Source organism: Photinus pyralis, unplaced genomic scaffold (genome assembly GCF_008802855.1).
Source record: "Photinus pyralis isolate 1611_PpyrPB1 unplaced genomic scaffold, Ppyr1.3 Ppyr1.4_LG2, whole genome shotgun sequence".
Classification (NCBI taxonomy): domain Eukaryota; kingdom Metazoa; phylum Arthropoda; class Insecta; order Coleoptera; family Lampyridae; genus Photinus; species Photinus pyralis.
In genome coordinates, this window is record NW_022170403.1 from 10,612,040 (window position 1) to 10,624,680 (window position 12,641).

General features: G+C 38.1%; 1 protein-coding gene across 1 annotated transcript; it reads right to left on the reverse strand.

Moving 5' to 3' along the window:
* Positions 1–406: 406 nt before the first annotated feature.
* Positions 407–709, reverse strand: LOC116163812 (activity-regulated cytoskeleton associated protein 2-like). Its single transcript, XM_031477945.1, has one exon. It carries the CDS (start codon positions 707–709, stop codon positions 407–409), a length of 303 nt encoding a protein of 100 aa, XP_031333805.1.
* Positions 710–12,641: the final 11,932 nt, after the last annotated feature.

The following is a 12,641-nucleotide window of genomic DNA, read 5'->3' on the forward strand; positions in this document are numbered from 1 at the left end:
TGCCTTTGCTTCTTTCTGTTGAAGCTTCTTAACACTCAGATTTGTCATGGCCAAAATTCTTGCAGAAATTGCATCTCGTTCGTTTGCGTTCGGAAGGCTCTTCTTTAACAGTTTCCTTCAACGGTTTCTTCTCCGAAACTTCTCTAAGTGACAGTTCAACATCTCGAATCTTCTGTAAAAATACGGGAAATGATGTCAAATCTGCTCTAGGTATCTTCTCCCTAAGACTACGCTTAAGCAAGCCATAAATCATATCAATCTGAACCTTTTCGTCTAATTGGTAGGGTAGCTGCGCGATTAAAGCTCGAAGTTGGCATATGAACAATTCGGTTTCTTCCGTAGATTGTTCACGCTCGAAAATCTTGCGATATATAAGATGTGGGGGCGATTTCTTCGAGTACGCATCCTACAAAGCCTTAACAGCGTCCTCCCACGTGAGAGTGGTTTGTTTAATACCTTGCCACCAAGTAGCCGCTAGACCGTCTAATAACATTGGAAGCCCTCGTAATGCGTTGACGTCGCTAATTTTGAGACAGTCCTTATAGGTGGATATTGAGTCTAGGAAGGCTTCAACGTCAGATAGGCCATCGAACCGTGCATTGCACTTCGCAAAATGACCATTTGCGTCATTTCCGACGGGATGTGCAGCACCAACTTGCCGCAAAAGCGCTTGAAACTGCTCGTCGGTCAATAATATCGGTTGAACCATATTGTTCCTTTCGTAATTTAGTAATGGTCGTTCGTACTGAAGCCCGCTACGCGTAGGCATGCAACCGAAATACGAGTAAGAAAAACGGCTATGAATTACGAGCGTCAAAACATAAAAATATACCAAAAGCGTAACAGATAACCCCTCTTTGGTCGTCGGTATGAAAAATTTACGCCGCCTATGAACAAACTTCCGCTGCGAACGCGATAACGTTTGAGGAATGTCTGTGAAAGCGTAATCGGACACCAATGTACGATCGTAGAAGCGCGAAACGATGCAATACAGAACACAAATTGAATGAAATGTAAACGTCTTACCTTAAACGTTGTACAAATCATAGGAAAACATCTTACTACGTTAAATATCTTGACTGGGAAACGAAAACCTCGCTGAAGCAGTTTCGTTGTCGCCGGTATTCGATCATTGGGAACGTTTTTTCCTTTGTTAACCCATTGCACAACTTGCACTATGAATTAAAACAAATGGCCACTAGTTGAGCGCCAGTATAACAGTCGGTGAAACAATCACGAAAGAACCAACTCTGACTGTTAACACAATTTATTATTATTTTTAAAAGAACAAAGTAGCACATTTTATTCCATCATCTCATCTCTCGTCGGCTCACCCGCACGTTCATCATCCATCTGCTTCTGCTTAAGCCGCGCCGACTCTCTCCGTGGTAAAGTAGTATTTCCAGTGGCGGAGGCGCCCGTTACACTACTCATTTGAACTACTCAATAGATTGCTGTGTTTTTTAAAAATCGAACATAGGGAAATTACATTGCATACAAACTTCTATGTTCGCATTAAAAAAAATTCACTGTATACTGCTACAGTGAATTTTGCTGAGTGGGGGATATTTTTGCTGATTTTGTAGAAGAAATTCTAAGGCACTGAAACTGACCAACTTAGATTCGTGGATTGTCCTACACGATCTCACATTGACATAAATAAAATAAATAATACATTTTCTACATTTTTGCGAAATGATGAAACAAGTAGGTAACTATTTGAATGACATTATATGTAGTTTTGATCGTAAGCGAACATGACTAGCTACGTGTACACCCGCTAAGCAGTTTTCGTGTTTCGCTTAAGTTGTAGTAGTGATAACGTTCCAAAAATGAGGGTTTCCACTTCATCCGTCGCAAGAATAATAGTGTTTCTCCTCCTAATTTAGAAGAAGCGTAACGCAGCGTATATAGACCGGGCGGTGGCGTACGTCTACATGCATCTTACGTAAACCATATAAGCGACAAAATATTCAACAATATAGGCTGCCGACCGCCCAACCGACCAACCGACCGAACAACCAATGTGACATACAGTAATATTCATGTAGAAGTAGACAGGGATTTCCTATAGGAAGTCTTCTGAAAGACGCCTAATTTTATGCAACCAAAATAACTTCTTGAAACAAATAAAGATCTGGCTGTCATATTAATTATTAATTTGAATATTGTTGCTTTGGCTTCACAGAAAATAAATCTTTTAAGCTTCTTTAACTGTTATCGGCACTATACCAATGTATATTATATTATTATTAATTGAAAATATCAACTTTTTCTGTAGTTGAATACATCGCACACGAACCGAAATTAGAATATGGAAGTCAAAGCGATAACATTTAAATTAATTAATACAACAGGTAGATCCTCATTTGTTGTAGGTAGTGTAACGGAAATGCTCCAGACATGACGTCGCCTTTGGCGCTCTGGAATTTTCTACGCGTATTCGAGAATGTTCGGGACTTACATTGCTTGCGTGTATAAATGGTTGCGGACCGAACATCGCGGCAGTCTACTATCGAACGAGATCGAGTACGGACGAAACATAGAGCGCGAAAAGCTGATATAAATTGCGAAGTGTGTGATATAAATAATCGATATAAATTGTACGGATTTTATAGTGTTTTAGTTTTGTTTAATAAATATTGATATAAATCGAACCCGAATTTATAAATCACGTTACATTGGTGTCAGGTGTGGGGTTAATTAAATTAATTAAAAGTAAGATTAAATTAAGTGCTTGTGCTTGTGTATGCCTGTAACAAGATCTGCTGCCGCTAAAATGGAAGAAACGATGCTCAATTTGCTCCAGCAAATCCAAAATGGCCAACAGGTGTTGCAACAAGAAATGAAAAGCACCCAAGAGAAGTTCGAGAAGTTGGAAGAAAATTCTAGAAAGATTAATGAAGAAAATTCTAGAAATATTCAAGAGAAGTTGGAAGAAAATTCTAGAAATTTTGAAGAGAAGTTCGAGAAAATGGAAGAAAATTCTAGAAAGATTAATGAAGAAAATTCTAGAAATATTCAAGAGAAGTTGGAAGAAAATTCTAGAAATTTTGAAGAGAAGTTCGAGAAAATGGAAGAAAATTCTAGAAAGATTAATGAAGAAAATTCTAGAAATATTCAAGAGAAGTTCGAGAAGTTGGAAGAAAATTCTAGAAATATTCAAGAGAAGTTCGAGAAGTTGGAAGAAAATTCTAGAAGGATTAATGAAGAAAATTCTAGAAATATTCAAGAGAAGTTCGAGAAGTTGGAAGAAAATTCTAGAAAGATTAATGAAGAAAATTATAGAAATATTCAAGAGAAGTTCGAAGAAAATTCTAGAAATTTTGAAGAGAAGTTCGAGAAAATGGAAGAAAATTCTAGAAAGATTATCGAAGAAGTCTCTACATCAATTGAAGAAAAAGTTGAAGATAGAATTACGGAAGTTTCCAAAACATTTAAAGCAACATTCGTTGAGATTGAGCACAAGTATGAAGAGCTGCGCGAGCAATTCTTGCGGCTGACTACGAAAGAGCGTACTAGTAGTGCCCCAGAAACAAATACAAGAGTAGAAGGCGACGTTCAGCAAGCCCGAGTAAAGCCACCTACTTTTGATGGTAAGATTCCTTGGACCACGTACGTTCGACAGTTTGAAGCAGCGGCTGCGGCAAATAAATGGACTCTTCAAGACAAAACTACAGCCCTGATTCTTGCTCTGAGAGGAGATGCTCTGGATGTGTTGCGGACTATCCCCGAGGATCAACAGAACTTCCAACAAATAGTAGCGCGACTCGAAATGCGATATGGCGATAAACACCTTCAGCAAGTTTACTATGCCCAAGTCAAGAACCGAATGCAGAAACCTGGAGAAAGTTTGCAGGAACTTGAAGCGGACATCGCTAGACTGATTCGATTGGCATACCCTACGGCACCGGAGAGCTTTCTTGATCAACTGGCTGTACAAACATTTATCGATGCCGTTCGTGATGGAGATGCCCAGCAGGCTTTGAGACTGGCTAGGCACGACAAAATTGAGAAAGCTTTGGCCCATGCGTTAGAATTCGAAGCCGCCAAGAAAGCTAGTCATGGAAGTGCGCGAGTACGTATGGTGGAACCTCGCAGTGAGAGCCGGGTAAGAACCATCGAAGAGGAAGGTGGCTCTGAAAGTTTTGAAGAAAAGGTCAGTAAAGTAGTGGAAGAAAAGGTCAGTAAAGTAGTGGAAGAGAAGATCAATAAAGCAATACAGTCACTGGCAAAGAAACGTGAACCACGGCGAGATTGGACACGTTCGCCGCAACTGCCAAAAACCATTGCAGCAGCCGGAAAACTAATAAAGGTCGACAGGAAGGGGCTATCCCCGACCTGCAGAAACAAAGCCCCGATCTTCACTGTAGACATTACGTCGCCTGGAAAAGTTCACAATAATGCAGACGCTTTGTCAAGAAGACCGTGCAAAGACAACTGCACACATTGTTCTAAAATAGAAGACAAGATTGGCCATCTGCGACGAACAACTGTAGAGAGTGAGGAATGGAAGCCAAGCAAAATCAAAACGGCCCAAGAAAACGACCCAAATATAAAAACTGTTCTGAATTGGATGCGCCACGGACAAAGACCAGGCTGGCAAGACATTAGTGCCACAAGTCCTGAAGTAAAGAGTTATTGGGGCCAATGGCATAGCCTGACTCTGAAAGACAACCTGTTGTAGAGGACCCTTGAAAGTGAAGATGGCACCGAATCGACGCTGCAATTAGTAGTACCTAGAAGCAAAGTGTCGGAAGTATTGCGAAAATTGCATGACGGCGCTTCCGGAGGACACTTTGGTATTACGAAAACGTTGCAAAGGGTACGTGAGCGATTCTATTGGGTCAACCGTAAAGAAGATGTCCGGCGATGGTGTCAAAAATGTGAGTTATGTGCTACTGGAAACGGACCAGTTTCCAAGAAGAAGGCACCCATGAGGCAGTATAACGTTGGTAGTCCGATGGAACGAGTTGCTATCGATATCGCAGGACCGTTTCCCGAGACAGATGGCGGAAATAAATATATCCTAGTGGCTATGGATTATTTCACAAAGTGGACTGAAGCTTACGCTATTCCAAACCAAGAGGCAGCAACAGTTGCAGAAGTGTTGGTAAAGGAGTTCTTTACACGTTTTGGTGTTCCTATAGAAATCCATTCAGACCAAGGACGGAACTTTGAATCGGCTTTGTTCCAATATGTTTGTCGATTGGTAGGAGCCAATAAAACAAGAACAACACCTTTGCATCCTCAGTCAGATGGAATGGTTGAGAGAATGAATCGAACGATGGGTAAATATCTTTCAAAAGTCGTGGCAGAACATCAGAAAAATTGGGACCAGTACCTCCTCCTGTTCCTTATGGCATATCGATCAGCCGTCAACGAGACCACGGGTCAGACTCCTGCCTGCCTTATGTTGGGTCGTGAACTACGCCTTCCATGTGACCTCGAGTTTGGGCGTAAACCCCATGAAGAATATGTCGCAGGTGAAAATTATGTTGACCAACTAAAGACGAAGATGAATGACATTCACGACTTGGCTAGAAGTCATATTCAGATTGCCAGCGATCGCATGAAAAATCAATACAACCTCCGCTCGGCCAATGAAACTTTTGAAGCTGGAGATCTGGTATGGCTGCACAATCCACAGAGGCGAAGAGGTCTTTCTCCCAAGCTACAAAGACAATGGGAAGGTCCGTATGAGGTGATCAAGAAAATAAATGACGTGATATATCGTATCAGAATGAACCACCGGAAACCGAAAGTTGTCCACATTAATCGACTCGCACGATATGCCGGATCCAACAACAACGAAGAAGTTAGAGGTATTCGAGAAGAGGAACGCAGCTTTGGGATCGAGCCAAACTTTAACGATTTTATGTCAAATTACGCCCAGCGGAAGAAAGCTCGATTTGGCGTTACTCAGGAAATTTGTCAAAATATTTTTGAGCTTCCGGTTAACGTTTCCATCGCCCATTGTGTCGCCGAAGACCTTCGCATGGGTAGAGGTATAGCTTCCGTATTCCGGAAAAGATTTGGAAGAATAGACGAGTTGTTAAAGCAAAGACCACGAGTGGGTAAAGTACTGCGCTTGGAAGATAGTCAACGCTCTTTGTTCTACTTGGTTTCAAAGAAAACGTCAGAAGGCAAACCCACCTATGAAAACCTCTGGTCTGCTTTAAAAAACTTAAAGAAACTCATGGCATACTATGACATAAATAGCTTGGCGATCCCGAAGATTGGATGTGGTTTAGATGGGTTGGACTGGAAGATAGTGCGAACCATGATCGAAGTGATTTTTAGAAACACTAGCGTTCGAATTACAGTATGCTGCTTCAACCCACAGGGGACGACCCTCCGCAAAACTGTGGACTGTTACTTTTTCAAGAAAGGTGTTTGTCGAGCAGGCTCTGACTGCAGATTCCGACACGAAGCATTAAAAAGTAATACTAACGCAGTTTCTGAACGAGACGTCCAGAATTAAGAAGGGGGCAGTGTAACGGAAATGCTCCAGACATGACGTCGCCTTTGGCGCTCTGGAATTTTCTACGCGTATTCGAGAATGTTCGGGACTTACATTGCTTGCGTGTATAAATGGTTGCGGACCGAACATCGCGGCAGTCTACTATCGAACGAGATCGAGTACGGACGAAACATAGAGCGCGAAAAGCTGATATAAATTTCGAAGTGTGTGATATAAATAATCGATATAAATTGTACGGATTTTATAGTGTTTTAGTTTTGTTTAATAAATATTGATATAAATCGAACCCGAATTTATAAATCACGTTACAGTAGTTACTTTGGTTGCATAAAATTAGGCGTCTTTCAGTAGACTTTTTATCATGTAAAAGTAGACATAGGAAATTCCTATAGGAAATCCCTATGTCTACTTCTACATGAATATCACTGTATAAGCGCTACTTTTTTTCAAAAACGCGCTAAAAATACGAGTGGTTGGTGTAAACTTATTTGATTGTTAAAGTTTGCTTTAATTATTCACAACAATTTGCTTACAATCTCGTCAATGCACTGCGGAAGTTTCGTCTATGTAAATAACGGTCCATGCAAACGTTAATAAACTTACAATCGGCACAATCGAATTAACAAACGTTGACTCAAATTATTTGTTTAGAAATACTGAAACAGAGCGAATACAACTTAATACACCTACGTCCTACATACAGATACTTTCACACAACTTTGTAAAACAAACAAGGTAGCTATTTAGAGTTGACATATTTACACACTCAAGACTACTCTGTGCTACTGCCTTGTAAATTTAAAAAAGCAGTAAACAGTTACGTTAGCTCTTACGTACTGCAAACAACTCTAAAACAAATTTGCCAAATCTTAATAGGATCCACTGGACAGTTTTTTTAATCCTATCCGAGATTTCTAGATTTGGACGAAAAATTATATTTAAGATTGTAACAGCACAGACATTTCTGCTGGTTCATTTTGTCATACTGTGTATATTTGTTAGTTAATTAAGTTGGGAACATACTGTACATAAGTTCTGGGGAGTTTAATGAGTAAGTTGGTATGAGTGAAAAATAAGAGAGGAGAACGATGGCCGCTTAAGAAAGTCAAGGCGGTTGTAGTAAAACTTAAGAAAACATTTGTTGTCCTAGAGAAGAATATCTTTAGCGTGAATATTTTTTACGTAGGAAGACAGTGAGTGCTCTACGTTTCGTAGTATAAAATTTGTTACCTTTACACGCGAAAATAACTGATAATAAGTATTGTGCAATTATTATAGTGACGCAATCATATGTGAGTTCAACGACAAGAGCAAGAAAACTTTCCACGTGAACGCAGTTCGCAATCCCATTCTGGGAAACCATTTTCACCTTTTTGCCAGCGATTGTTTTACCTTGAAGGGGCCAGCGATTAGTTTATCTGCCGGCGTGTTGTTTTCACCTGAAGAAGATCGAGTAGGAATCGACATTCGAACCAATCTATTTGGAGGTTACCGACATCAACGAAATTCAAGGAGTCTGAGCCGCACTAGGAGTCAAACCCAGGCAGGCGACGACGAGCTTCCATGTGAAGGCGACATAAAAAGAGATAAGTACTTAACAATTTTATTTGTGTACTCGCGAGTTCGGCATTCATTTGGGCGAATAAAAGAAACAAAAAACCTTTCTACGTTTCTGATGCGAGGTAGAAATAATATTTAGTTGTTTGGTAGGGAAGCAATAAGTTAGAATTATAATTTGATTCAAAATGCATTGAAGAAAATTATAGGTACCGGTATTGTCGTTTTACATTATAGTTTGTTTTTTCTATCGAAGCAGTGAATTGTAAAACACCCAGAAGTCCTGTAGAGAAAGAGCATCTCAACCCTGAGTTAAATATTAGTCGAGGCATATTAGTTATTGACCACTTTTCTTTACTTATTGAGAATCCATCTTAAACTAATTGTAACAGTTGTTACAAGATGTAAGAAGTTTTTTCACAGCACTGTTTTCAATGCATTTTGTTTAAATGAAACTGTGCGTCGCGCCGTCCGTCCGTGTGAGATACCAGATCTCAGCACTGGAAAATCGTAGAATACCAAGCTAATCGGGAGGATGTCCCCCCACCCCCCTCCGCCCCCATTTCTAAAAGTTTAACTTGGCACCACTAAAGACATGCGTATGCAAAATCTGACACTAATTGGTTGTTGTATGTAAAACTTATGTACTTTTTACTTTCAAAAACAGCATCTCAGGAAATAATTCATGGGCCAGCGAAACTTGATGACCGTTTGGCACACCTTCAAGTTACAGGCTATATACTGTAAAAAATTCCAGAACCCTTTACAATTTTACATTAAACATAACGTAGACATACCTACCGAAATACCCGAAGCTAATAGCATTCTGAAAAGAGCTACAGAACGTCATACGACAAAGAAATCAAAAATTCTTGACGATGAACAAATTTTGCTTGGAGATGCGCCTGGATTCAACTTATTTACTAATGAAGGTAATGAATCGCTATTTCTATGTACATTTTAAAAGACATTCCCACAGGTAGTATTAATTATGGGTATTTCAGGAGCACGTCGCAGAGAGGAACCTGTGCAGAATGTTAATACCGCCCGGCCCGTGTGGCGCAGTTCAGTTAAAGCTGAACTGTGGTGCTAAGAGTCCCTGGTTCGAATCCGGGTTCGGGCATGGATAATGTATAGTGGGTTGGGTTGGTAGAGCAGCCTTAGCCGAAACCCCACCCACTCAAAAATAAAGGCAAATAAAATTTAAAAAAAAATAAAATACATCACATCAATGTTAAAGATGACATAATAACGGTTCCCGTACCTGAAACGAAAACTGGCTTTAAAAGAGAATTTGTGGTAATAAATAATGAATGGCTCGAGATTGTTAAGCAATACGTGAAAATATGATCCTTTGTAAAAAACCGCCAATGAACGATTGTAACGGCAAATGTACCTTTTGGTTAAAATTTTTTTTTAAATTTTAGCTAACAACAATAAAATTTAAATAATAATAATCAAATAATAATAAATTTACACAAGGTAAAACATTTCCTCCATAGGGAACGAATGAGGAAAAGTGCCCATAATGGAGGCAGCGTTCGCTGAATAGCAATACTTCGCTGTTTCAAATATTGCGTGGATTTCAGGTCACCAGTTTTGGCAGCGATACGGGAATCAACAAAATCTTTTTTTGTTCGATTAAATACAATCGGGAAAGTCCCATCCCAAACTGCCAAATATTTGAACTTGCAAGATCCATAGGAATATACAGGTCACTGCTTTCGTAGAAGCAGTGCTACCTTGTTGGCTAACAAAGGTGGGGATTTTTGTCTGTTAAAAGACACGGTGGATGGAGATCTTCGACAGTTGTAGAAGGTTATTTTGAAGAGAGTATCCTCAGAGTAAGAAATCACAAAACAAGATACAGGCAGCACAAACTTTAACTTCTGCGGCAGAACCATCCGGTAATTTTCAGGTGCATCGTTCCTACGAAGTTTCGAATCAGTGTTTGAGTAATCCTATGCGATCAAAAATGAGTTGCTGTCGAGTTGCATTTGAAATTTTTGTTAACATGGAAAATCGTATTTAACATGAACTTCCAAAGGCGACTCGACAGCAACTCATTTTTGATCGCCCGTTACAGTTAGTAATGAAAGTACTCTTGGAGTTTCTGGTGTTTCCATTGGTTCTTGCACTAACTGCACAATCACTGTAAATGTTTATAACAATATACTTAGTTATTTACATAACAGTCAGAAAAATGATACATTACTGGCGAGGAAATATTGAAGTGCAAGGCTCCTTTGGGAACCGTTTATTCATATGAGCAATAAAAATTATCCTAAAATCCATTTTGTTATTTAAGACTGGAAACGCCCTGTATACACGTCGTATTGATTTGTAGAAGTATTTATACAAGACCAAGTTTTTTTTCTAATTTGTGCTTTTTGATAAGAAAGCAGAAAAAAATTAGGCTTTATTCACGGGAAATCTTGCTCTTTAGCGGCGTTACAAATAAACACAGTTACGTTCGTTATCAAAATGGCGCAATTTAATGTTTAAATACATCATTATAATTTCGTTTCCTTAGAGAAGTCTTTCCATACGCCCACCTTATTCAAACTGGTTTTAAAAATAATGAGTAACATTTATATTCGGGACAATTTTCAATTCTTACTTTTACATATTTAATGTAGTTAGAGAAGAAATGAAGCAAAGGAGAAAATCAAGAAAATGAAGTTGGCTAAACTGTGTTTAATCAATGAACTGAACATTTCAAAGAAATCACTTTCAATGCTTTTGTTGGCCATAAATCGATCCACTCTTGCGATTTACCAAATAATTTTGGATAGACAATTTTAGTCGTGTACCTATTATTAGTTCGAGTGTTGTCAGCGATAACATAAATTGGACAAGGAATATTGTGTGCCGCATTCTCTCTTTTGATATACAGGGTGTAAAGCGATGGGGTATACAAGAGGGATTTTTTTTTCAAAAATTGATTTATGAAAAAAAATGTATTCTTCATGATATTTTTTGCTTGCTTTGAAAGTACCAATAACGTTTCGATAATCTAAAATTTATTTATAGAAATCTGGAAAAATAATAAAATTAATTTTTTTTATTGAAAGTTATTATCACATTATAATCAAGATAGCGTATTGCTACAAACCACAAACAATCGAAACGTTATTGGTACTTTCAAAGCAAGTAAAAAATATGAAGAATAAATTTTTTTCATAAATCAATATTTAAAAAAAATTCCCTCTTGTATACCCCATCGCTTTACACACTGTACATATATACAATGTGTTCAAAGTGAAGTCGGCTAATTTTTTTGTTATTGCATCTACGAATGGGTAAATGGGTAGATTAGGAAATATGAAACATTATTTCTCACGATTGCAATATTGGTTCAATCAGAATTGCACATCGGGTTGTCAAGAACTCAAGATATTCAATAAAGGCGGCGGATACTAAACAAAAGACGAAATAGATGGAAATATACTAGACTTTAAAATAACATAAACTACTTTGGGTATAATAATAATAAACAAGTTTAAAAAGGCATTATGCAAACATAAATGACGAGAACGTATTTTCCTGCTAATAATATTATGCTAGGACCAGAAAAAATACCGGTAGGCACGAGATCCTTACCCCATTCTCTTTCAAATGAGCCGCCTATCGTCGAAGTCTATACAGTCATTGAATAAGAATGACTAAGTTACTTATTCAATGATACAGTTCAATGAAAAATTGTGGAGCGTATACAAATACATACAAATTTCGAAATGAGCATTAGTTTTACTTTTATTCGAAGTGTCTACATATATCAAACTTTGCAAACTAAATGCATTCGTAAATAGCATTGCGCAGTGTCTACATTAGGAATTTCATTGAATACCTTAATAAATCAAACAAACAGTATGCGTTAACAGTAATTTTGAAACCAGTATTAGTTTTAGTTTCATTCAAGGTGCCTACATATAATATTTCGTTTTAATTGCTTTCTTAAATAATAAAGTTGCCATTGTGCATGCGCAAAACCAAATTTTAAAACTGGTGTTAGATTTGCTTGTATTCCAAAGGCCTATGTATTAAATTTCATTTAAATGCTTCAGTAAATAAGAAAGTTGGCATGCGCAAAACAACATTTTGAAAATGTCGTTAATTTTACTTATATTCGTAGTGTTTACATATAAAGTTTCATTTCAGTTTCATAAATAAAAAAGCTAGAATCGCATATGCGTTAAACCAAATTGTTGACATTGCGCATGCGCAAAACCAATTAATATGGGTATGCTCGGAATCCTTGGACCAAGCCCTTTCAAATGAGCCCTATATCGCCAAAATCGGTTCAGTGGTATAGAAGGAGTACGCGTGACGGACAGACGGACGGACGGACGTCAAAGTGCAGCCAATAGCGATTTTTCACTTTGAGGAAAATACGCTAAAAATATGCAAGTTATGTGTTATAAAATTTTGCCATTTTATAATTTCTAACTTCTAAAAAACCAATTAATTTACAGCTATTATTGTTATATTAAATATCCCGGCTATTTGTACTAGTATCCTTGAGTGAAGTCAAATGCTAGTATTTAATCGCGTTTTATATACAGTGATATTCATGTAGAAGTAAACATAGGGATTTTCT

Coding starts and splice junctions, on each gene's coding strand:
- LOC116163812 (XM_031477945.1), bottom strand. CDS start 709: ATGGTTCAACCGATATTATTGACCGACGAGCAGTTTCAAGCGCTTTTG.